Here is a 27,499-nt window from a genome sequence, read left to right as displayed (position 1 = left end):
GGAGATAACAATGACGTGTGGTCTCTCGCGCTGGTGCCAGTCTATCTTTGCTTGCTCCTGCCTCTGACACCAAAGCTCTGCTCTAATCCTCCTTTTCCTCACTGCCCCTTCATCCTCCATCTCCGAAATTATCTGTCCGGGTTGCTGGAGATACCCCTTCCTGCCTGCGGGTCACTTGTCTTACTGCAGTCAGTGGCAATGAGGTGTTTGCATGTGTTTCCGAACACATGCGTGAGAACGTCATCTTTCCCTCCTTCCCCTCTAAGGTCCACAGAAGGCGATACAATCGGGAAAAGGACCTTCTGCACTATGTCACTCTGGAGGTGCTGCTGATCGACGGCAGACTTAAAGCGAGATGTGCAGGAGAGCTACACTGATCCCCTTTCTTTGCTTTTTTTAATAAAGCTTGAAGTAGAATCAAGTCAGCTCTAAAAACAATGGCAATAGCCCTTGTGTGTTTCTGCATGTGGATAAGTTGGAGTATTTGTTGATGCTAGGAAGCTTGGTGAGTCACGTGGAAGAATAAATCACCCCATAGCTGGGATCCATTATTACTGCAGGGAAGTTTTGCCAAAATCAACCCAGCGCTCTGCTTCTTTCTCTCTAAGTCCATTCGTTTTACAAGTGAAAGTAGTGGAACATTTTTTTTTTTTTTTTTGAGCTGGAGAGACTTGGGCATATTTTATGGTCCCTTTGCAGTAAGAACAGAGCAGAGAGAAAGGATGAAGACTTCCCTGAGATGGAGTCTTAGCAGGCAGGGACTTATTTTCTCAGTGAAAACCCACAACTTAAATCTCAGTTCCACTGCACCCAATCAAAACTACTTTAGTTGAGTTTATGTAAAGCTTGGAAACTTAAGTTAAAAGCTTATGACACACCTTTCTGATTGCACTTAAAGAAATCCTCATGGCTCCTTTTTGATGATTTCAAATTCTGATGACACAAGCACAAAGCACTGCACCAGTGGAGGTTAAGATTATTTTGGTCATACATTTGAAGACAGAGTGCCTAACACTGAGGAATGACCCCCACCCAAATGAGGCATGACGATTAAAGTTGCACTAGAAGAGAAATCTATCTCTGAGACGGGAGTATGCACTGTCTTCACCGCAGCCATTTATTATTGTAGCCCAAAGTCCAGCCTGGACACTGCAACAGGCAGAAAAAAGGGAAAAAAAGCTGCGGACAGCCAACCTCAGAGCCAACAAACTTGTCTTTTAAAACACATTCATGTTCCCTTCACCAGCATTTTTCTTATATATAGATAGTGTAAATAATGTTTTCTTTTAACCTGTTTAGAGTAGCACAGGGCAGGGTTACCGCAACGAGACAATTCAGTTTGCCACAGACGACAATTCAAGAAATGACAGAAAGTTTAAACACAGGATTTAAAATACCCAGCATAATTTTATGTATTTGAAACTTACACTAAATATTTTATATAACTGTTTAGCAAAAGGGCAGCAAATTATGACCCCTCCTTGAAGAGAAGTGAATGTTTTACAAGTTAAAACCACAATATTACATAATGAAGCTCACTTCTTGAAAACAGTGACCGGATTCACAGCGGCCAGTTTCAGAGTTAGAACGCATGCCCTATTCTCTCCTGCTCTCTCTCAAACGCACACATGCTCACCAACTCTGCCCTTCTATGGCCTTAACATCAAAATAATGTGAGTGTCCAGTTAGCATCCAGAGTATATGATAGATGCATTTCTTGGGGGCGTGGAGATGTCCAGCGGCATGTTTTGAGTGTTCAAGCATACATGCCGGAGTTAAGAAATTGGAATTTGTGCAACTTGCAACCAATCAGAGAAGCTGATCTAGGAGCTGTATGGGAGACAGACACTGATTCATCCCCCTGCAGAGCTGTCAGCATAAAACAGTGTAAAAAGGAATATATAAAGGGGTTTCCCTCCCCTGGGATTACATGAAAAGTGGATTATATGAAAAGTAAAAAATGTACGTAGGTTTTATGTACAAGGAAAAGTAAGAGTGCTCTTAGGTGTACTGCTGAACTTTAGCAAAATAGTTTGATATCTATATTAACTTAAAATAAAAAAACCTGCTACTAAAAAATATAAAATTTTGTATTCCGATGCTTGCAGTTTTTACCACATATGATGGTACAGTCTGGCCAGTTTGAGCGAGCGCTGCCACCTGCCACTCAAAAAAACCTAATACTTAAAAGTAGGATTATAATCCTGATGAACTTATTGAATGAATAAAGTTTTGAAGTGTACTATCTCGATTAAAAAAATTTTTTAAAGCTTCCTTTTCCCCACATATCAAAGCAAGAAACGCCAAGCTACTGTTTTGCTTGCATGTGCCATTGTACACAAGAGGTCAGCTAAGAAAAAAAACAGGACAGCTCTGCCAGATGTGCATCAGACAAGGATGTACACAATTTGTTCTCTTGTACACAAGTTGAGGCGCTGGACACCTTTTTGACACTCAAAATACATCTGGTGTGAACACACTAATATATATTACCTTGCATGGTTACTCTGAGGCTGCAGGTAAATCCTACAGACCACCTTGGTTGTTAGACTAGAAAGAAACCTGCAAGTATCCAGGTAAAGGTTTTAAAATGGTTAAGGATTCTAAAGGGCAAATTTATAGCCCAAAGCAGGCAGAAAATAAAATGAAACAGAGTAATCATACACAATGAAGTGTTTCTTTAGCCTCTATAACTTTCTTTTTTATTACCAGCCAGCAAACCTTAGGTTCTCTGCTTCAAAATGTTGCACATCTTTTTGGATATCGACCAACAGATAGGTAGGAACTGTGAGTCTACAGGGAGGAAACTCAGGGCTGCACTACAGAGAAAGTTTAGTTTTCTTTGTTGCATTCACCAAATGTAAATGTTTCTGATCATTAACCAATTTCAAATATCACAAAAATTATCAATTAAAGTACAAAATGTAAACTAAGAATAAACCCGGAGAGCTAATAATAAGTCATACCACCCTTCATACAGTTGCCAATGAGTCCTTTAATTAACAGTGGAGGTTTATTCTATTCTCATTTGTGATACAATTTTAATCCAATCAAACTTTAGCTTTCTGATGATTAGTTCATGTCAAAGCATCTCAATCAGTTCTAAATCTATACTTTTTCAAGGCCAATGATAACCTTCATTTTATTTTATTTATATGAGCCATTCAGAGGCGGATCTGATGATCTAGGTTCAATTATTGATATGATGGGTGTGCAGGTGTCGCAGCGGTTAGCGAGCATGACCCATGTATGGAGGCCTTATCCTCGACCTGGAGAACCCAGGCTCCAATCCGACCTGTGGTCCTTTCCCACAAGTCTCTCCCCCTCTCTCATACCCCCTTTCCTGTCAGCCTACTGTTAAAAAAACAAGCCACGAGGGCTGCAAAAACTCAAATAATAACAAATTATTGATATGATGTAAAAGCCAAACATGCATGACCGGTAATATAAGATTTATAAGAAGACACAAAACTTTAAAGAAGTTAAACTTTTTTCTGCTCAGTTCAAAGAAAATCTCCTCAAAAGAAAAAATCATCAATACTGTTTTCGAAATGTCAGACAGATAATCTCACTTTTTTTATTATTCAACTGTGACCTTTTTTATAGATCCGATTTTTGCACAATATCTTTTTCCTCGTTGAAACATGAACACTAACCTTAAATGAGAAAGGTCAGGCTGCTGAGCATAGGATGCTGTTCTGTGTTATTTTGCGACTCCCTGAATGAGTCACCAATGTGCTCTTGGAGCAGCTTTTGTAGGTCAGTCACTGTTGGGAAGGTTTCCACATTGTGTAGCGTTTCCTTCATTAGCGGATGACGACTTTTACTGTAGTTCATTGATGATCCCAAGCCTTAGAAATGGCTTTCCTTACCATTTCCAAACACTTGGATATAGATGAGTTTGTTTCTCATCTGTTGTCCTGTTGCATTGCCTGTCTAGGTTGGGATACGTATTCTTGGATAGTTTCTATTGAAAATGATTTCTTCTTTTTGCAGGTCTGACTAATTTCCAAGTAACCTGTGGATTCATACCAGCACTTATTTTGTAAATTGCAGATGAGTCATGATTTAAAAAGGGGCCACTATATCATTATGAAAGGCCAATATGGTCTGAATTGCATTTTTCCTTTAATAAATGGTTTGAAAACAGTGGTCTAAAAGAATAAAGTGCAAAAAAAAAAGAAAAAGAAATCTGTCAGGCAGGGGAAATACCATTTTTACTTGATGTTTGGCTGAAGTTATTGGATTTTTTTTGTGGCAGAACAATATAATTTTGACCTTTGAAGTTCAGTTTGACAAATGTGACTGATGAGATGTGTGGAAGAGCTTCCTGGCAAACCAGCACAACAATTATAAGACTTTAAGGATTAAGCTGTTTGTAAAAAAGTGGGAAAGCAGCCTAAGCTATTTAACACTTCTACTCAGAAAGACATAAAACAAATAGGGTAAGAAAAATGAGGTGCAAGAAAACACCCACAAGCATGAAGCGCCAAAGTCAAACATTTGTCTCTGAGAGCCACATATTCACAATAAAATAAATAAAACGCACTTATTTTGTTTGCTACAACCCTTCAAGCTTTGCTGCAGCTGAACGGCAGTTTGAACTTGTGGTCAGTGTGTCTGTGTGGCTCTCTGTTTTCTTGGCAGCATCTGCCTGCATGCATTTATGCACAATTGAATGTTTATCCGCCTTTTATGGCGATGGCGTCTCGTAAAAGCACTGCGAGACAAGCTGGCCTTCTTCGACACTGGTTGACCCATTGCCTGCTGGGACCACCTACGAGAAGAGCTGCAAGCAGATGCCTCCCCTTTTTGATGACCATTTAAATAAATGCTTGTCTGCACAGATTACCCTACGAGTTATGATTTCGGTCAAGGACGGTGCATCACAGCCTCTGCTAAAGTACACGTGGACAGTTAAATACACAAAACACTGCAATCAGACCATGAATTACAATCCAGAAGGATTGAGTTTGTTCTGGATAATTTTTCTTGCCTCTTCTGGGAACCCTAAAATCTGTGTATTAGGTTTTGTTCATGGATACAAGGTTTGGTTTGAGAGCTCTGAAACTGTAACGATGGCCAACCTTTCCCTGGAAACTGGTGTCATCGACACTTCAGATAATATTAATACTTTCCCATAGACAGAGAAATGCACAAAACCCAGCATCCATATCAAATCATCCAGCTGTACATGACCTTCTTTTGCCGGCTCGCTGACCTGGCTGGATGTGGCGGTTTTGTGTTTCAGCGAGCCTCTTTTTTTTTGTCTTCTCTAAAACCTCAACGCCGTCTCTGATTTCTGAATTACTTTGTCAACAGTGTTATGATCCAGGGAAATTCAGGATCATGATATTGAAGCAGATCTAAATCAAACTAAAAAATAAAAAGATAAATTCCCCTGAAAATATTAGATGTGGTGCCTCATAACAGTAAACAGATCCCTTGATCGAAAGGTATAGCTTTGGTGATAAGTAGTTTTTAAAGGCATCAGTGGTATAACGAATGATCATTGGTTCTGTTTTCATCTTCCTCCTCTTGTTCTTGTTAAATGATGGTTATTGAATAACCTCTAGGTGCACACACACATCCATCCATCCATTTTCTGTCACGCTTAATATATACTTATATATATAAACACACACACGATCTTTCTTATTAAGGGTAGTGAGGCCTATGTGTTGACTTTCATTAATTTTCAGTCATTTTCAAGCCTTCCTATGCCCCAAAACCTGACAATAATCCTCAACCTAAACCTTACCAGTGCACACGTCACCTTAACAATAAACTAAGCCTAATACAGAGCTTAACCCTAATCCTTACCTTTGGCAAAAGATTGTCCGTAACTAGATAAGCAACCTAAAGGCCAATGGCAACTGGAGGACCTGCACAGATCCACAACTCTGGTAGGAGAAGCTGCTCCCACAGCATCCAATAAAACATCAACCCAAACTCACAATCACTTTTGTGAAACACGGTGGTGGCAGCATAATGTGAATATATGATATTCTCCATCAGGGAAAGTGGGTATGTGGTTCTACAGTGGGTTTAAATTGAAAGGAATGAATACAAATGCAGACCACAACTCTCAGATTATTAATTAACAGTGTTGTTAGATTCTTTCTATCAACTCACACATACAGCATGTACTTCTTTGTGTGGGTTTTTCATACAGGACTTAATGAGGAATGAGGTTGCGATGTTGCAAATGTAAAAAAAGAATAAGGTTGCAACTACTTTTCAGGGAATTTCAAATATGCAACAGAGGTCCGGGGTCATTTAGACCATGCGTTGGACCCTGCCACTGTTATCTTTACAACTTCTCTGTTTCTACTGGAGACCCCAAACTGCTCCTTTCCTGCTTCCTTCCTAATACTCCTTGCACTTCTGCCAACTTCCAGCACTTCCAGCATCCTTTAGGAAAACCTTTCATCACAACACTTCCTTTTTTACTACAGCTCCCAATACCATCGGTTGACATATCCAGAGGAAACTTCGGAAACAGTATCTTTTAATAGCCAAATTGCTCTACTGTTACTCTCACATCTCGTACAGGTGATGAGAAGGGAAGGAGAGCTTGCTGTCACAGTCTTACACACACACTCCTAAATCTGCCAGGGTGAGACGTTGGCACAGACAAAAGAATAATAAAAGTCTAGCAAATCCCTGACGGGGCAGCAGAACACTTTATCTTGAAAGGCAGAACAAAGGAAGGCCTGTGAAAGGCTTCTACTGTGTTTACTTTATTAAAGGAACAATGCATTAAAGAGGACAGGGCAAGGAGTGATGTGCCACTTCAGGCCTTTCAAGGTATAAAGCCACTTTGACTAGATTAAAAGGGAATATATTAAGTTTCCGTTGCTGTCTAGTTTATGGCTACAAAAAGGATAAAAAAAAATACAGGTAACATATAAGAAAAAACACTACCATTCTGCTATGGTTTTCGATTTTCTATTAGAAATAAAAAAAAATCTTGAATGGAATGCTTGTTGACTATCCTTAAAATCAATGATTTCAATGATCGTCTTTTATAAAATATATCTGTGGAAATGACTGGACCCCCAAGTTTTTTTAGCTTGGAAGTTCTCTTTGCCATCACTCTAATCTCTGTCTCCCTTCAGTCCACAGATTTTAATTCTATTCAAACTTTATTTGACTTAAGGTAGTTAATATTGCTCTGGTCAGACGAATGAAGTAGGTTTAAGAATGATTTTAGCCTAAAATGAACACTTTTTTGTTAAAGCAGAACCAACGTTGTTAAACATCCGCAATTACCCTAAAGAAGCAACTGTTGCTAAGAAAACTGCAATATCAGAGTCTAAAATTTGAACCTTTTTAAAACTGGGTGGTCAGAAAACAGACTGAACAAAAATGGCCTGTTTGGATAAGTTGGAGGGAAAAAAGAATATGGCAGGGTGGCTCACCCTGCCCTATATAATAAGGAAATCTCAGTGAGCTAACTGAGTTCTGGAACAACAGAAAGATTAAAAAAGCTCTGACAATTTAGCGCAGCATCCTTTTCAGAGAAAATCAAACATAGCAAAAAGTCTCCCTATCCATAATGTTGGTGGAGTCATAGCTTTGGCTTGTTTTTCAGCCACATCAAGCCTGGATCCGGCAGCCACTGAGTCAACCAAAATATAGCTTTATCATGTCAAACTTAAAGCTTTGCCTAAACAGGCTCATACATGATCCAAAACGTAGCCGCAAATCCACAACAGAAATGCTGACAAAGAGACGGAATAAGGTGCATAACCACCCACTCCAAGTCCAGTCCTTCAAATGTTGCTGTGATTCGACTGAGCAAAACCTGTTCATTTTAAAAACAAACTAACAGATAATCTGCAAGCAAGTGTTGTTTTTTCATTTAGCATAAACAACCTGCTGGGGTCATTTTTATAATGAGGATGTACTTAAAGGTTTTAGACAGCCTCATGGTACAGAGAGCATTTATTTAATGGCATTAGGGGTGCACCGATTGCACTTTTCTGGACGATCACCGATTACCAATCATTATAAAGCCTAACATGCTGATTCTGATTTTTAATGAAAATCTTTAATCTGGACTCATTTTGGGAGTTAATGCATCCTATACCTGCTACAGATATTACACCGGGGCCATTCAGAGAACACCTGGTGCTTAGGCGCCAGAGGCATAGGGCTAATTGCTTATGAATCAGGAGTGGAAGCAAATCATCAAACCAACAACATCGTCTCATTACCAAAAAGTTACAGAATTATGCATAGGCTGACATGACATATACTTATAAATCCTCTACCGCCGTTGTGTTATTGAAGGATCAGTTTAAACACACACCAATCATCTCGTTATGACGAGAAAATTACTTTCTAATGAGAAAATTATCATCTCGTCGTCACGAGAAAATGACTTTCGTTAGCTTTAGATATTGAGAAAATGAACTAATTTTCTCGATAAAAAACTGTGAAAAGGTATCAGAGGGACATGACCGCTCTCGGCTTCGGTATATATTTCACTACAGTTGTTGTTGCAATAAATCTAAAAGAGTCAATGTACTATGACACTGCATATCTATCACTGGAATTTACTGCTCCTCTCTTCTAAGACATGCAGCAGCCAGTGTTTGATCACAACCAACAGTTTACAGTTTAATGAAAAAGGCAAAAAAAATGCTTTCTAAAATGAGAATTGCGTGCAACACAATATTTATTTTACTTTTCATTCTGGATTGGAAGGATTTAGGGTATATAGCATGAAGTCACACAACACGTCATATAACAGAAACCAGTCAAACCATTTAGATCAAACACCACAGTGCAAAAAGCTCCTTTGTGAAAACTAATCACATCTCCTAATTTGTTGGTAGATGCGAAAAACCCAAGGTGATGCACTCGAGGAAGGTGGCACACAAACCCCATTCCAGGGATCTGAGGCTGCTTAACGGCTGATGAGAAACACGTGCTGTCACACCACTCATGGCCCAGAGTGGAACAGAGAGAGCTGGATGAGTTTCAGATGTGAATTTATCCACTGGGAGCTCGGGGGGGGTGGAGGTCCTCTCCAGTTCCAAACAAGAACAATACAGGATGTGATGAGACAAAACTTTTGAGCAAAATAAAAAACATCCTCCCTAACTCTTCAAATTCCACAACAACAATAGATAAATCAGCTGCCAAGATTTTTTTTTCTTCTCTCTCTTCATATTAAACAAGAATTACAAATAAATGAAAGAAAGATTTACAGCTAATGAGATCATCCAAGAAGAAATACGGAACTGCAACTTGAAGCTACTAAATGGAAACATCTCATTATAACTGTCTAACAGTGTGTACCAATGGACTATAAGAGGACTCAAATGAGTTTTGCAGCATATGACCTAAATTTGATCCAGAAGGAAGAAACCATCCTGAGGAGAGCAACGCAGAGTGAGAGAGCAAACTGACAAATGTTGAGCTGTTTTAAGATCACAGCACCCGATAAAGCATCTCCAACCAAATTTTTTTGTCCAAATTGTTTTTAAAACGTCACACATGCTACATAGCAAAGCGTGACATGCCAGCTTTCCCTCGTGCATCCAATCAATGGGGGGAAAATGAGAAACTGAGAATGTGAAAGGGTCACAACCCCTGGGATGGAAATGATCCCCCAGTTGCTACTGGGTATCCTGTGTATAAACACAGCAGTGGAAAAACATTAGTCTAAGTCTGTAGGTTTATGCTGTAGCACTGTTAGGTCTCAGGGACAGAGAGGACACAAACACTTTAAATAGGATCGGCTCATTCATCTTTAATGGCAAGCACTGCAGGATTAAATCATGTTAATATGACCTGCAACTGGACCTAATCTGTCGCCACAACAATTTAGATGTACGTTTTTAGTAATATTATTTGCGATACGCTTGTAATGTAATCAGTAAAACTGAAGTAAGAGGAAAATGATACAAAGTTTTCTAAATTTTTCCCCAAAAACAATAAGTAAAGTCTGTTTTGTTTTTTTTATTCTTTCATGCTTATGGCAAAAATTACCTTCAGATGGAACCTCATAAGTACTGCAGTCCACTGGAGTGCATTATTTAAAGAAGAAACTAAGAGTTTGATTATAATTCCAGAGGAGTTAAATTCGACAGCTCAGGTAGGGAAAGCTGCGAAGCTGGCTAGAGAAGTTCAAGTTAGTGCTCAGTGCTGCCTCATGACAGCAATGACAACTAACCTAAGTCTCTCCCCACTTCTCCATGCACTGTCTCACAGGCCCAGGAAGCTCTCTAGTCTTAAAAGTCTGCAGACAGTCAGAGCAAAGACAGGAGACAGAAGACCTGCTCTTTTTTTTCCACAGCTAACATATAATGCATGCGCAAAACTGCCAATGACTCCGCCCTAACTTACACTGCGAGATATAAATATAATGTAACTAGTTTTTAAATCAAGTTTCTTTTTTCTCTGTTTATGTATATATGTAGTGTGGATTCAGGTAGTGTATAAAATTAATTCAATACAAAGCAAATCCAGTAGAACTTTTTATTGCCTACCCGGAATGGTTGACAATAGTTGAATAAACTTTTGGCTCTCAAAATGGTATCGATTCCCTATTTGTTGGTACTCGCCGATACTGATACCACTATTTTAGTGCTGGATCAGGGCCCTGTCCGATACTGGTATCGGTGTCGGTGCAGCACCATACTGAGGGGATTTAGCAGGCAGTTGATTGGAAGATGGATAATGCCAACAACACTTAAGTGATGGGAGTAAACTTGCAAGAAACTACAAAAGACTTAAGAGTAGAGTAGATAATGACCCTGAACATGCTATTTTAATATTTTAGATCAAAGCATATTTATGTTCTATAAATATTCAAATATCAAACCAAAGTCCTTACAGATAACTCTTGTAAAAACTTAATATTTACTATTCACAGACACCCAACATGACTGAGCTTAAGCTATAGTGCAAACAACAATAATCCCAAGAACCCCAAAAGACTTGCAGATTTCATTACAGGCAATTATCTAAAGTTAATACTAAGGGAGAGAGGGTGAAATATAAGTGCATTTCAAGCTTTTAAAATAAAAAAAGCTGCCTTAGAATTATGTGATACTTTGTAATACACAATACATCACATAAAATCTGAGTAAAAAACATTAAGGCTTCAGTTTGTAAATTGAGAAAATGTGGAAAGATTCTAGAGGTGTTAAAAGTTTTGTAAGGCATCGTTGGCACTGAATATCGCGCTGCAGCAATGTTAAAGTCATCTGTTCTAGGGATGATACTGTTCAAGCTTAGAATGAAATCATTCCAAAGTTTAAAGTTTGGGGAAGGAGAAGTGAAGCTCTTTATTTTTTTTCTATTTAGTTTAGCACAGTTTGAAGGACAGCAGATTGCTATTTCACTGAGAGCAAAGTGAGAGAACATCTGATATTTGAATTTAACCTGTCCAAACCCTTCAATTAACTGCCAACAATATCATGAATTATTATTTCAGTTTTTCAATGATTCTTAAAATGAACACATACACAAGAGGAAAAAAACACTTTTGTTATGTTTTAACTGAAATGTCTCATACCACAATGTTTGTGGTATGACATAGGGTTTCTAAAATGATAAAACCTTAAGGGTTTTATTAAACTGGCAGATAATAATCAGCCAACTAAATCAGGCCTGGAAGTTACAACATGCCATAAAGAAAATCTCAAATGCATCACAGAGTTAAACATTTTAAACCCTATTTTCTAGCTCTAGCATCTTTCTAGCTTTAGCATCTTTCCTAGTAGTCTAAGAGGTCACTCGATTATGATGGTCACTTATTTCCATAAATGCATCCCCAGACCACCCCTGTGCCACAATAAACTCAGGCAGCTGAAAGGCTCAGACTAAGTCTGGCTCTAATTTTGCATACCTGCACAGCAAGACCATATAAATGACCCTTTCTAATTTTTTGGATTTTTTGAATACCTTATATGATATTACTATTTATAACTCAGAAGAAATGAGCCCTAAGAAGAATGCCCATAATGAAAAGGAGAGGGAGTTTGTAAAGCAGACATGTAGGATGTTTTATCCAGCATACTGCTTTATATTAAGGGTTATAATACAAAAGTAAAATGCATCATACTGCTATCCATTAAAATCGCAGTCTGTTATATGAGAAATGTAGAATTTGATCTTGTTAAGCATATTGCACAGAAGTATATCAACAAATGCCAGTTATTGAGTTCATGTCCTTGTCCTGCCAAACAGTGCAAAATTTGAGCTACTTTAGGTGCTCTAAGTGAATAAAATAGTCAGCATTTTTCTTACCTCAGCTCGCTGTGTTCTGGGTTGGCTGGCATCTGTCTCGATGGCGTACACGTCCACCAGATACAGATCGGACCCTTGTTCTCTGTCCAGCTCCGCAGCTGTCTGTATCACTCCAGTGTGGCGTCCGATAGTGAAAAGGCGTCCCACAGCTTTTCCGCCACTGCGTACTGCCACAATGAAATACTCCACTCTTGATGAAGAGCCCCTTGGACTTGAGGCATCCAGGGAGATGACATTAGTGCCTGGTGGTTGACCTTCTTTAAGGATGGTTATGTATTTGGGCTGAGAGAAAACGGGTCCGTCCATCCCTTGAAGGATGATGGTTAGCTCAGTTCTGGAAGTCTTAGGGTCAGAACCATGGTCTGTTGCTGACACTGTCAGAGTGTACATGAGTCGAGACGGTACAAGCTGGGAAGCCAGGCGAATATCCCCACTGTACCTGTCCATAACAAAGGTGTCTGCATCTCCTTCCAAAAGCTCATACTCCACTTCCCCGTTTTCACCATCATCAGGGTCAAGGGCCATCACCGTTGTTAGGATGGACCCGATAACAATGTTTGGCTCGGCAACAAGAGCATTCTGGGACACAAAAGTTGGAACGTTGTCGTTTAGGTCTGTGACCCATATTGTAACATTTTTCAAGGCGAATCGCCGAAATTCAGCTGGAACAGCCTGATCAGTGGCTTTGATGGTTAGCTCAAACAGATTAGAGAACTCCCTGTCAATTTCCTTGTTAGTGTAAATGAGACCAGAGGTTGCATCTATGCTAAAGTGGTTCCCTCGAGGAATCTGCTGGACAATCGAGTATTCCAGCTGCCCATTAATGTCTGCATCTGTGTCATGAGCTGTAATGGTCATAACAGAGGCTGAGAGAGGAAGATTTTCAGGGATGGATTTAAAAATGTCTCCGGGTGCAAACACAGGAGGATTGTCATTAAAATCACGGACATGAATGATCACAGGTATGGATGAGGATCTGGATGGTCTGCCGTTGTCCTTTGCAGAGATATTAAGTTTATAAACTGATTGTGTTTCAAAGTCCAACTTTTTAACCAGAAAAATGCTGCCGGTGTTTGGGCTGATGCTGAAAGTGCCATGATTGTTTGTGGCTGTGATGCTGTATGTTATATCTGCATTTTGAGCCGAATCTGCATCCGTAGCTGTTACAGAAGCCACCAGTTCCCCAATCCTCATGTTCTCCAACACATCCACAAACAGAGAGGTTTTAGGAAAGGACGGGGAGTTGTCATTTTCATCCAGGACACTAATGCTCAGCAGACAAGAGGAGGACAATGGAATATTTCCAGCATCAGCAGCTATGATTTTCAGAGAGTAAGAAGAAGTGGTTTCATAGTCAAGCTTTCCGACTAAAGTCACCTGTCCAGAGTTGTCATCTATCATGAACTGGCCTTCCTCGTTGCCCTCAGAGATGTAATAATGAACAAGTCCATTTTTGTTTATATCCACATCTGAAGCAGAAACACGCAGCAGCTGAGTCATGTTTTGAGCCGACTCAGAGATGGAGGCCTGGTAAATGTCTTTGGTGAATTTTGGTGGATTGTCATTGATGTCTTGAATGTAAACCTGAACTTTAGCCTGGTCTTTTAGGGGTTTGGGGAGACCCTGATCTGATGAGACAACTACAAAGCTGAACACTGCGGCCCCCCTTTGTCTCATTAGTGATTCACGGTCCAGCTGCAGAGTGCTGGTCAGCTCTCCGGTTATGGCATTCAGCTCAAAGTTGGGCTGTGGCGTCTCAAATATGTATCTAATCTCACTGTTTGGACCAAAGTCCTTATCCTCAGCAAAAACCTGCCCAACAACTGATCCTCTCTTCTGCTCCTCCTCAAAATGAAACACATAATTAGTGCTGTTAAACAGAGGACGATTGTCGTTCACATCGTCCAGGATCACAGTGACGTTCACTGACGAGCTTAGCGGTTCTACAGCCCTGTCTTTGGCAACAACCACTAAGTTATATCTGTCTTGAATTTCTCTGTCCAGCTCCGTTTTAATGTATAGCTGCCCATCTGGAAAAATACCAAACACATCACCAATGTTACCGGTGATGATGTCATACATAATCTCCCCATTTAGACCAGAGTCTTTATCGGTGGCCTCCACTTTAAAGAACCTACTGTTGACAGGTTCAGACTCAAGAATGACAACCTCATATGAGAGCTGATCAAAGACGGGCGAGTTGTCGTTCACATCGTAAACACTGATGATCAGGATTAGGCTGGAGGTGAGGCGAGGAACCCCCATGTCTGCAGCCATGACTTCGATTTCATAGGAGCTTGTTGTTACTTCCAGGGGGCCGGTCAGTGTGATCAGACCATGCCGCTCATGGATGTGAAACAGGCCTTTTGGGTTCTCTTTAAGGCTGTAAATCACCATGCCATTCGGACCTTCATCAGGATCTGAGGCCTTCGCTTGGAATATAACATGTCCTGTCCTCCAATTTTCCACGGCGCTGACATGCTCCATATTGTGAATAAAATGAGGAGCATTATCATTTAAGTCCTTCACAGTTATGTTCACAAAGGCCTCTCCTGTGATCTCCCCAGCTCTGGCTACAACTTTAAGCTGATAAAATCCTTGCTCCTCTCTGTCTATCTGACTGGCTGCTGTGATCTGACCTGCGGGGTTTACAGCAAAAACCCCCCTCTGATCCCCTGAGGTGATCAGGTAGGAAATGTTTGTGTTCAAATCCAGCGTGGTTGCCGACACAGTGCCTATGACTGTCCCAAGAGCCACATTTTCAAACATCACAAAGCTGTACACCCTCTGGTTGAAGACAGGTGGATTATCCTGTGTGTCTATTACAGTTACAGTCACAATGGCCTGGGTTTTTGAGCGCAGGTTTCCGCCATCAGCTGCTGTCACCTGCAGCTGGTAGGCAGTCTTCTCTTCTCTATCCAGGGGTACTAGGGTTGTGATTTTCCCTGTATTGCTGTTAATACGAAATTTAGAAGTGTCTCCCTCAGTAATTATATATTTAACAGTTCCGTTTCGTCCCAAATCAGGATCTGTGGCAGAAACGGTTGTCACATAGGAACCTGACGGTTCATTTTCTTTCACATTTGCAAAATACTGTACAGGGTAAAACACTGGCCTGTTGTCATTTATATCCAAAATGGTGATGTTTACATTTCCCACAGAGTGCAAAGGGGGGCTGCCTCCGTCTGCTGCACGGATGCGGAGCAAATATGAGGCCTGATCCTCCCTGTCCACCTCCATGGCTGTGCTTAATCGGCCCGACACAGCATCCAGACGAAACACTTCCTGGATGTTAGCAGGTGTCTCTGCATCAAATGAGAATCGGATAGTTCCATTTGCCCCAAGGTCATCATCTGATGCTGACAGAAGCACCAGCTCAGAACCAGCGGGAGCATGCTCCACCAGGGAAACATGATATGTGCTCTGGGTAAATGTAGGCACTTGGTCATTTACGTCTGTGATGTTGACTATCAGTTTAGTGTAGGAAATCTTAGGCTGCAGCCCCTGGTCTTTGGCACTAATGTTGAGGACAACTTCAGATGCAATTTCCCTATCCAGCAGAGCAGCGCTGGTAACCAGGCCACTGTTTTCACTAATGGAAAACCAGCCCAAAGCGTTTCCAGAAACCAGGGAGTATCTCAGGTTGGCATTCTGCCCAGAATCACCATCTGTTGCAGAAACCCCTTTAATGTAGCTGCCTTTGGGGGTGTCTTCACTGATGTCTACTCTGTACAGTGTTTCCTGAAATATTGGAGGGTGATCATTTATATCATTTACAAAAATAACCAGACTGGCAAAGGAGGATCTGGCCATAGGTTTGCCATTGTCTGAAACCGAAACAGTCAGATTGTATGAGGAAATCCTTTCTCTGTCTAACACACTTGCCACTTTAATCAGACTTAAATTAGGCACAGGAGAGGTGTGCACTTCAAAGTGTCTCTGCTCGTTGCCACCTAAGATTGAAACAGATATGTTGCCATTAGCTGTGGATGAGTCTGAGTCTGAAACCGTGAGGAGGGCTACAACTGTCCCAATCTGAGCATTTTCATCAACAGAGGCAAATTTAGAAGTGGTGGGAAAATACCTGAACTTCACAACGGGGTCGTTATCATTAACATCTAAAAGTTTAATGGTTGCTTCTGTCCGACCTGACAGAGCAGGAACGCCATTATCTACAGCATGAATGGTCAAAGAGTACTCTTTCTTACTCTCATAGTCCAAACCTTCTTTAATAATAATTGTTCCCAATTTAGGATCAATTTGGAAGGGTGTCCCCTCATCTAAAAAGTACCTAATTTCAGCATTGGCTCCCTCATCCTGATCTGATGCTGTGATCTGCAGGATGCTGGAGCCTACAGCAGCATCCTCAAACACACTGGTCTGGTACTGATCTTGCTCAAAAACAGGGGGGTTGTCATTAACATCCTGAATGGTGACGTTTACTTGCAGGTAACCGAACTTTTTCGGCTCTCCTTTGTCCTCCACTTGGATCAGGAGCTGGTAGAAGGGAGTCGCTTCTCTGTCCAGACCTCTGGTTGAAACGAGGTGCAGGAATGCTCCCTCCCCGCTGGGATTGACTGTAATGCCCAGCTCGAACCTGCTCTGCTCGTTGCCCTTCACTATCCTGTAAGTGTTGTGATCAACTCCGTTGCTTCCAATGTCAGAATCCGTGGCAGTGTCCAGGATCACTTGTCTCCCACTGCTGGCGTCCTCCTTAAAGGACACGACTATAGACGCGTCTGGAAACACCGGAGAGTTGTCATTAATATCCAAAACCACGATTCGGACCTCTGTGGGGTAGGTGGGCTGGCTGGACAGCACCACCACGTTGATAACATCACTTTGCAGAACTTCTCTGTCAATCACCGATGATGTTGTTATGACTCCCGTGGTGCCGTTGATGGCGAAAAGTTTGTGGTTCTCACTGAAGCGGTAGGTGAAGCTGGGTTTGGTTTCTATGGTGCCCACATAGGTTCCCACGGGCTGCTCCTCCGGGACGCGGAACTCCTGACGGACTTGGCTGGATGCGCGGCTGCGCTGCAGAGTCCACAGCATCAGCAGAATCAAATGAAACCGGCCAAAGCCTCTAACTGTGAGCGCCATGGTCAGTCAACCTGTCCACCTTTCTCAGACAGAGTCCATGCCGATGATGCATCAACTTTCCTAAAGTTGGAGCCTCCACAGCATTGTATTCCACTAAAGGGTTTCAATGAGAAAAGCAGCAGCAGCTCTTCCCCTCTATCCGCACTGAGGTGTCCCAAAAGTGCTCCACAAGTGTTATTTCATCCAGCTGCAACAAAATCCTCTGGATGGGGAAAATGATTCCTGCAGATCAGGAAAGTTTTATTTCAGCTTTTCAGTTTGCCTTTTTTTTTTCTTTTCTTCTTGGCAATGTGACACAAAGCCAAAATAAAAGTTCCCAGATCCTTGGAGATGCGCAAAGAGTTTATCCAAAGTTAGAACGCACTGAGCGTACGCGCACAGATCCAGGGAATAACGGTACTTCAGTCATATTGCGCTCAGGAGTCCCAATAAGTTAGAACAAAGCTGGAGTGGAGTAAACTCCCTCCCATCACTGATCCCATTGGATGGCTGCTCTCCTGTCCGTCCTCCATTCGCCAGCCCTCCTTACAGCTGGTGGTGGAGAGGTGTCAATCAAATAATCAGGTAGAAATAACCCACAGAGATCTTAATTTTATATATACATAGATATATATACAAATATATAATATATGTATATATTAAAAAAGTCAGACTTCATATACAAAATTAACAAAAATATAAAATATATATATCAAAAGTTAATATGGGTGTTTTGCAAAAAAAAATATATATGAGGTTAACTTTAAAATTAACGTATAAGTTGATAATAATAATAATACATTATTACATAAATAAGTGCATATTGCTGCCATTACACTTATCACAGCATCCAGAGATCTTAAAATGAGTGATATGTTATTTATCTGTGTCATCTTTACCTACCTTACATTTTTTATTAAATTTTTTAAGTTCATAAAAAAAAAGAAATACACTAAAATGCAAACTTCAGTCATGGCCTAAAGTCTGGTATATTTAAGTCCTGAAGTCACTTGAGTTTTTCTATTAAATGTGCTACACAGTGGGCCTACAAGATGAGTATGCACCACCATCTAGTGTTCATACTGTGGTACTACTAACAATAAATTTGTCTTTTTAGCTTTAAAAATTATATAGAAAAATCTTCAATATTCAATAGATTGGAAAATGATTCCTTAAAACACATTCACATTGAGCAAAAAAGAAAACGAAAGAAGGAAAAAGAGAGTAGTTATTCAAGATAAACAGATTGTTTGGTTGATTAATTGTGTTGAACAAAAAGTGACCACACAAACAAAACATGTGATCAAGTGAGATTGTACAGTATTTACAGTATAACAGCTTAATGCTATGTTTTAAATAGGGTAGAAATAAATGTTGTTTTCATACAGTATAAACTATGTAATTAAGGCAAATTTGCACTATAAGAAACCAAAACATATAGTTTTAAAGTTTAGGATAGACAGATTCAAATATGTGCAACTGAATAGGTTTATTAAAAACTTTGCATGTAATTTTCTGCACTAAAAACAACAAGAACCTGAACAACAAGCTAACTTTGCTGGTTGGGGATAAGACAGTGATACCCCAGGATCAAACAACGGCAACACAGTTTGACACAGCCACCAGAATAACCCTTAGACTCAGGAAATCCCCTGATAATAAAACCTGGTTGGAACCAATGCTTGAAGTAGTGATATATGAACATAAATAGCCATTTTAGTCTCCCCACCAGGGTCATGGTGGGGGTGGTGCCTATCTCTGGTAGTGTATGGGCAAGAGGCAGGGTACACCCTGGACACATCACCAATCTGTCACAGGGAAACACAGAGACACACAACCATGCACTCGTGCCTAACAACAATTTAGAAGTGCAAATTAACCTGAGTCATATTTTTGGACTGTGGGAGGAAGCCAGAGAACCCACACATGCACTGGGAGAACATGCAAACTCCATGCAGAAAGACCTGAGGCAAGGAATCAAACTCAGAACCTTCTTGCATCAAGACAACAGTACAACAAACCGCGCCACCATGCAGTCCATGAACATACTATTAAAGCTTAACAGATACTGAAAATTAAAAAGAAAAACCTCTTGGGACATTTTTCTCTCATACAACACTGGGACAAACAAATACTGTAACAGAAGAACTTCTAGACGGAACAATTTCTTATTTTTCGTCAGTTATAACATGCTTGTTCTGAAGAGCTATGTGAAATCATTTTCTCTGAACTGCTGACCTTATTGTTTTGTTTTCTTTTATTGTTCATTGTTAAATATTTTATGTTAGTATTTTATGTATTTATGTATGGTTATTAGTTTTTGTTAAAAGCTTTAAAGCTATAATTACAAATAGGACAGGATTTTGTGTGGCCTTAATGCTGCTGGGAAAAAGCATCTGTGATAACACTACTTTGTGTTCATAGGACTCAGCAGTATGGTCTCCAGTTCTGCAGCAGCTTTATTCATGGGGTAACATTTTTTAAAGCTAACTATCTAAGCCAGTGTTTTTCTGTCTCCCTTCACCTACTCTATGTTTATCCTATATGTCCCTAGCCTTCCACAATCTCTATTTTATAATTTTATTGTATTTTATGATTGTGTACAGCACTTTGGTCCTGTTCGGTGTATAACGTGCTTCATAAATAAAGTTGGTATGGTATGGTATGGTATTGTAATATATATATATATATTTTTTTATTTATAACAGTAAACCCTGTTGTTGATACTTTGTACACCACATTTTGCTAATAGGATAGCAATTAATATTCTCCTATAAATTTTTACAAGATAAGAGTTCATAGCAGGATGTATGTTTGTCCACTACTCTTTTTAAAATTTCTTTAGGCTTGCAGACTAAGAAGGTCATGGAAGATCAGAGACAAATGAGGGGAATCAGATTTTTCTGTCTGGTGAACCATTTCGAGCCATTTTGATGTTTGTCAATTTTGAAAGGGAGTTTCTTAGTGTTGTCAAGAGTTAAGGGGGGGAGGCAAATGGTACAGTAGTACTGCAACCTTATACCACACAGCATGAAGAAGTAAAAACTGTTGTTTTCAGGATTTTAAATGCCTCTTCATGTCATCCAAGAGGGACAGTAATTACTTTTTAAAAAGTTGTTCTGTTGATCATAGATGAGGTGGTCCAAATCACAAGGTTCTGTCTTTCCCCATTTTTCCCGTGCAGAACTGTCTGTGTTGTTACGAATTCATGTCAAGTATAAACCAGACTTTGGTCTTATTTTATCCCAGAAAAACATTCCAGTTAAGGTCCGGGTAGAATTTTGTGAAATCATAGTAATAATCAAAAATCTTGTAGGAATTAGTTCTATTAAGTTTAATGTAGACTTTACTGCACTTCTAACACACCAAAATAACCGTATTGAGGGCCAATACAAGAGTCACTGTGGTATGATCTTTATGCTGTATAAGGCATCCAGATTTGTTGCACATCAATCCAAACAGCTTGATAATTTCCAGAAACAGCTCTGTAATGTCTGCTTGCACAGAGAAGAGGTCGAGTTCAGGTCAGAAGAGCACACAGAGGAGTTTAAGCGGAGAAGGAGGAAACTGTTTAAATTTCAATGAAATTACGCCTGCTGCTGAACTTCTGCACTTCTGTGAAATAACATCACAGAGGGATAATTACAACCCGTCTTGGCTTTGAGGGACATAAATGTTTATTCAGGTTTGTTATTTGACAATTTGTGGCTCCTGTAATCACAGCACTTGTTGCCTGGATGTTAAGTAAAACTTGAGTCAAGTAGTGTATGTTAGTTTACAGTTTGGACAGGAGCAGCGGTAGCTGCTTTGACACAGATTCAGAGGTTTGGTCACATGTCGAGCATCAAAGCAGATTATCTCCTCACAGGAGATGCTGAGCTAAGTGGATTACAAGAGGAAACAAGCGGCTCTAAGGGGGCTTTGGATACAAACATCAACATGTATGTTGGAGTTAATTTACTTACATTGATGTTCTATTTGTGCAGGCATTTAGATAGAGGCAAAGCGGAGAAGATGTGTTCAAATACAGCAGCACAGATGCTTTTAAGAGCAATCTTGTGGATGTCAGGGTTTGGTTGGGGTTTTGAGGATCCAAATGTAAAGGTGAGGACACAGAGGTGAGTTATTGTAGATTTAATCAAATAACTGAGGCTAAAATCCAAAAACCAAAGTACAAAATACAAGGAACCAAAGAACCAGACAACTTCCTGGGACAACTCATGTGGGTAGCCAGGAAAAGGCGAGGAACCAACACTGGGAGAGTATATATAGGAGGCAGAGACAGGACTAATGAGCTGATTGGGAGCAGGTGTGAACTGAGGATTCTGAAAGGAGCTAGGGAAAAAGAGACCCACACAAGAGGGCAACAGAGGGGAATCAAGAAATAGCTAAGAACTGAAATACATCCAGAAAACACCACAAAATCGGAATTAAGCCAATAAAACTAGAAAACAAATAAAAACCTGGATCAAAGTGAAACTGAAAACCCAGAACAAGACTTAAACAGCTACGAGACAGTGACAGTGGATATTTTATTTTGGTCCTAATAAATTCGTTTAACTGTGATTTTTTATTTTTTTTTGCAAAACACTCATATCAACTAATATTCTATTTATTTGTTGCTTTTTGTGTTCATGTCCAGTTTTTGGAAACAAGTAGCTGACCTTCTTTGTTACAGTTTTAACATGTTTCTCTTGTGAATGTTAAGGTTGATTGGTATATCCATTTTTCTGTACCTCAGGTGTCCATTAATAACTTGATTAGTAATGACCCTTTCATGTCTGTTGACAGTTGGACATTCCCCGCTGCAACCCTAGAAAATAAAGTTTTTAATTTATCATATGTGTTCTGATATTGCTTCCCTTTAGTCATCGTTCGCCTTTTAGAAATGCGACTTAGAATCTGTTCTTTATAGTTAAAAAGTTACAGAAGCTCCTACCTGGGAGCCATTATGAAGTTGCTTAGTTTTTTTTTACCTATACTCGCAATTCTTTCAGGAGACAAGTGAAGTTCAGAAAGGTTTATTAACAAATATGAGCGATAATGAAGCAAGATCTTATTTAGGCTAACTCGGACGTTGAACAGTTTCCACTGGAAAGAAAGGAGATTAATGAGGAAGCCTGCCTAAAACATCTCAAGTTGCGGATATTCCATCCCTCTTTCACTCCTCTTCCTTGCTTGCCTTCATGCAAACCTATTTGTCTGTCCTCTGTTCATGACAAGTCCCTTGGACTTACTGAACATTCCCCAGAGCCCTGGCTAAGCCCTCTCTTACATCATAACTTTCACCATAAAGCCTTCTCTATTTTGTTTGCAACATTGGCATTACTCACTCCCTTACTAAGTTACGGTCCTGTAGGTCCAGTGTCATGCACCTTTTAGATATGTATCTGCTTCAACACACCTAAGTTAAACATTCAGGTCATTAGAAGGACTCTGGAGAACTTGGCTGCATACTGTGGAGGTAATTAAGCAATTTGATTCATGTGTGTAAGCAGAAACACCTTGAGGACTAAAGGTGAAGAAGCCTGGTTTAGAGGATGCTGATGATGAGGTAGGGATGAGACATCTCAAGCCAGACTTTGAGGCATGTACTGAGTAAAAAGGGGGCGTGTCTTATGAAGACCCGCTTTGAGGCTTGTGCCGTCTTGCGTAAAAACCTCTGTCGTTTTTGAATTTAAATAACTAACACCCAAATACTCATCCAATAGAAATTTGACATTTTGCTGTTTGATCAACAATGACACAGTTTCACACAGGATAAACAGACTGAATGCTGTCGGCAAAAGGAACATCTGTGGGCATCTAACTATAAAAGATCTCAAGCATGAGAGTTCTAGAGAATGTAGAATTCAAAGCATAGAGTACATCTTCTCTGGCAAAATACATCCATGACATAAATTTAAAAAGTAAACTGTCACAGATATTCAATGTAAGGATTATTATGGTATAATTCACATATAATTGCACATTTATAACAAAAACTTGTTATTTTGAGAATATTGCACCACATTGCTCTGTTCTGATTTTTGAAATATGAAGTTTGTAATGAATAAAGTATCAAGTAATGAGCCTTAAGCAAAGCAATGAGTTGGAAGGCTTAATTGCTTTGTGAAGTTTCATTTGACCATCACAAGGATGATGAAAAGACCAGAAACACACAGGCAGGCACAAAAATGCTTATATCACTGAAGACAATCCAGTCAGCTCTTTATAAGCCCAGCTAATTAAAATGAGTCACAGGTGTGCATGGAGCAAACCTGGGAACAACAAGTTCTAGAAGCAGCTACTCAAAGGAACTGTGGATACCGGCGGCATCTGGTGGTGGAAAAAGGTAGTGTTCAATTGGCCCTTTATTCTTTCCTACAGTATATAAGGACACCAACTGTAAACCGGTGTACTGGATCTGTATGTCTGCATTAAGCTTTTAGAGCAAAAGTTAAAGACAGAAAAGAGGGAAGCATCTCAGTGGTTTAAATCAATGTCTCCTGTGCAGGCTTTTTAGAAGATGTAGAACCAAAATTTTAGTTTTAGTTATGTTGTCCGAGAGTATTTTAAGACATACAGTATAAATTAGAAACACATGGTAGAAGGTATGTTTTTTTTAAACATATTTCTGTATTCATTTTTGTAATTTCCTACAAAACTGATGATAATTGCCACTCAAAGGCACACACCTGTTCTCTCTCTTCAGCTTCCACCACTTTTTTCCTTCATAGCCAGAGCCAGTATGCTCAACGGCACTTTGCAGTTACTGGCATCGTTTCCATTAACAATCAAGCTGGGTGAACTGTAATCACAAAAAAGCATTTGCTATATGGACACGTTTTGAAAGAGGATTTATTGGAGTATTTTTTGCATTTATTTTGCAATGATGAGCACTAGAGCCATGGCTGAAATATGGATATGTAACTAATGTGGTAACATCCTAACCAAATGTTTCTGTTATTTTCCTTTCCTCCAAAAGGTGCCTACACATGGGTCAGAGTTGGTGTGAGGGACTGTTCATTTCCAGGCTAAATTCATTTTTTTTTGTCAATTCCAACTAGGGCTGCAACAAAGATCCTTTTCCACATCAATTTTGTTTTTATTAAATCACAACTGTTGCATTGAAAGTGAAGTGTGCACATTCCAAGCCTTATTTTGACACCAAATGACTATGGAAAAGTTGGATGAAAACCTTTAGGCATGATTTTTTTTTTCCATTTCATTCTGCATTTATATTAAATGAGCCCTTCTCATTTTGAGGTAGAGTAGAAAAAATAAAACAGGTGCACTTTAGAGTTATGACATCCTTTTGCTAGAGCTGATGGAAATATCTCTGAAAATTTTACAATAAATAAAGATCACAGAATAAAAGTCAGGTAAAATATTATTTAGTGGAACTTTAAGAGCTGGAGTCAGGAAAGTAAACAGCTGTCAATTTATCTTTTTGATAAAAAAAAAAATGAGTTCAACTGATGTGCCTGTTCTCATCAATTCATCTTACAATAATGAATTAATGTAAGATGCGGCTCAGTCATGAAAACCAATGCACACTTTGATGAAGATGAAGGGGTGCCCATCATGGCCATTCCAGCATCACGTTCATATAAAAAGTGTAGAAATGAGGGTCGACCTGAGTATACTGACAATAAGATTAAAGCTCAGGTTATTTTTAAAATGTGAAGTTTCCATCTGTATAGTTTTTTTATTCTGAGGTTTATTTTATTACCCATGAGGCTGCCAAAAAAAAAAAAAAGAAAAGAGAAAAACACTGTTCAAAGCAGAGAGGATTGTGACTTTTTATGGTTTTGGTATCAGAAGAACATCTTGACTTGAAGCGGCTTTTGAAAGACCAAAAAAGGTTTATTGTTAATCTTTTGGGATGTGAGTGCTAACATTGCCCTTATTTCTAATGACCAGTGTGAGAACAGCCAAACATTATTGCTGACAGTGGATCTATGGCACATCTGCAGTTATTTAACTTGCTTATGGGTTTCAAATTGTTGTCCTGGTTTTCTGCAGCAGGGAGCCAATGTTTCTGATTCTAATGTGAGACGATCCTGTTTCCTCGTATTTGTGCACATTTGCTCTCTACATCACGGCTGCACTTAGTTTGGAAATTTCAAGCCAGATAAATAAATATTAATCAGTGAAAACATATGTTGTGCCAGATATTGTTTTAACCAATATCTTAAACAAATGAACCAGTCACTCACTATAGTGGAGGATCAAATAGGAGAAGAATGTGGCCTTTTAGTGCTCAAATATTTTGATTAGAAATGCAAAAAGGCATTAAATACATTTTTATAGAATGGTAGACACTCAGTGTTAAGCAATTATTGTGGATTGCAGGGATATAAGATAGAATAGAATAGAATAGAATAGAATAGAATAGAATAGAATAGAATAGAATAGAATAGAATAGAATAGAATAAAATAGAATAGAATAGAATAGAATGGAAATTCCTTTATTCGAAAGATCTTGGTATCAATGACAAAACAGGAGAGAGGAAAACTTTACAGGTGAACAAAAGATTAAACTGAAAAGAAACATAGCTACATTTTGAAAAAATAATCTGTAAACCAAAGAAGGAAAAACACATTGCGGGAAAAATAAAACTTTAAAGTTATTAAGATGTTATTAACATGTTAAGATAAAAAAAAAATGTATAAGGATTTAAGTAAAAAAAAAAAAATTAAAGAAAACAGCAGCCAGTTTGTAGAGACTTGGAAAAACTGTGGAAATGAGGATGATTGTAGAAAATACAATCCAGAGGAGGTTAAATAATTAAAGGCACTGATGTACAAAAAAAGTATTGAGCATATTTGAAACTGTGCAAATAACAGTACTATGAGATAAAATAAAAACTGTTCTTGAACAGGTAAAGAAACTAAGACAAACACCAAATAATAGTGTGTTTGGAAAAGCTTATTCAGCTGGAAGACTCCTAGTTTGAAAAGAGTAACATGCCCTTTATGAGTTCCTGCAACCTTTTAGCTAGGAATTTGTACTTATTACCTAACAAAGAGTGTTTTTATTAAAGAACATTTTAGGCCCAAAAGAATCTCTAAGTTCAGGCATTAACAACTGAGCTGTTACAAATAAAACCTTATAACTTTCTAATTCCGTCACTGTTGACCGAAGTCAGAATGTTTGGTGAAATAAGGTAAACACCCTTTAAATTCAAAGGCAACTGTTTTATACTGATATAAAAAAATAGTATTGTGTACATCTGTTCACAAACCCATCCACCTACCCATACATTTGTCCCATTCAAATTTCAATCTCTAATGATTGAAACTAATATTCATAATTTAGATACATGGCATGTAGTCCAACTGAACACAGAATTTTTTATGTTACAAATTCAAGATATTCAGAAGCCGAAGTTAAACAGAAACACTTCATTCCTTTATCTTTTCCTTTCAGTTAAGATTGTTGTTGTGAAAATTTATAAAATATTTACTCAACTAGAGGTATACATATCTGAAGGTGGGAAGGTATCTTAGTGAATTTTGCAGGATAGAATAGACTGAACCAGCTTTGAAGGAGAGGTTAATGTAAAAGTAACTGATGGTGCGACTTTAACCCACAGGATCCAGTAGGGTGCATTATGAAGGATCAAACCTCTGGGGAACACAACAGATCCTGATAGCAATGTAAGGAATGATAACAGATTTTATAAGCAACAAAAAAAAACATTACTTGAATAAACACTAGAGCTTTAACCAGAGGAGACTGTAATGTTCAGCTGCGTAGGACCAAATTTGGCCAAATGGTTGCATCCATCAGAGGCTCACAAGTTATGGAACACACTGCCAGCTCATGTTAGGGGCTGTGTAACCTACATACGTTTTAAATTCTCCTTGAAACATTGGTTGAAAACTAACCAGACATGTGTTCACAGGTAAATTGATCTGTTTCCATGGGCCTGTTAACCTCATTTTATTGTTAACCTAATTTTATTGTGATTTTATGTTATTGGCATCTTATCTGTTTGTGTCCACTCTGTTCTCTCCTGTAGCGTCTTGTTTAATGTTCACTGTTTTTACCTGCCTTAGGACAGCTGTTGTGCTAATTCTGGCCTATTTACATTGATGCTTTGTGCTGACATGTTGATGAATGTGCATTGTCCTAATTCAAATTAACTGTTCCCGGTGC

The 27,499-nt window shown here is 39.2% G+C and overlaps 1 protein-coding gene across 1 annotated transcript in view; it reads right to left on the bottom strand.

The window, feature by feature from the left end:
* fat4 (FAT atypical cadherin 4) overlaps positions 1-17,773 on the bottom strand; it is a 140,087-nt gene extending 122,314 nt beyond the window's left edge. Inside the window, exon 1 of the mRNA XM_015392947.1 lies at positions 12,271-17,773. Within this exon, the coding sequence (XP_015248433.1) occupies positions 12,271-17,373 (5,103 nt within the window). The 5' untranslated portion in view covers positions 17,374-17,773. The remainder of the gene's footprint in view (positions 1-12,270) is intronic.
* Positions 17,774-27,499: the final 9,726 nt, after the last annotated feature.

Source organism: Cyprinodon variegatus, unplaced genomic scaffold (assembly GCF_000732505.1).
Source record: "Cyprinodon variegatus isolate N-32 unplaced genomic scaffold, C_variegatus-1.0 Scaffold616, whole genome shotgun sequence".
Lineage (NCBI taxonomy): Eukaryota > Metazoa > Chordata > Actinopteri > Cyprinodontiformes > Cyprinodontidae > Cyprinodon > Cyprinodon variegatus.
This window is presented reverse-complemented; position numbering and strand designations above follow the sequence as displayed.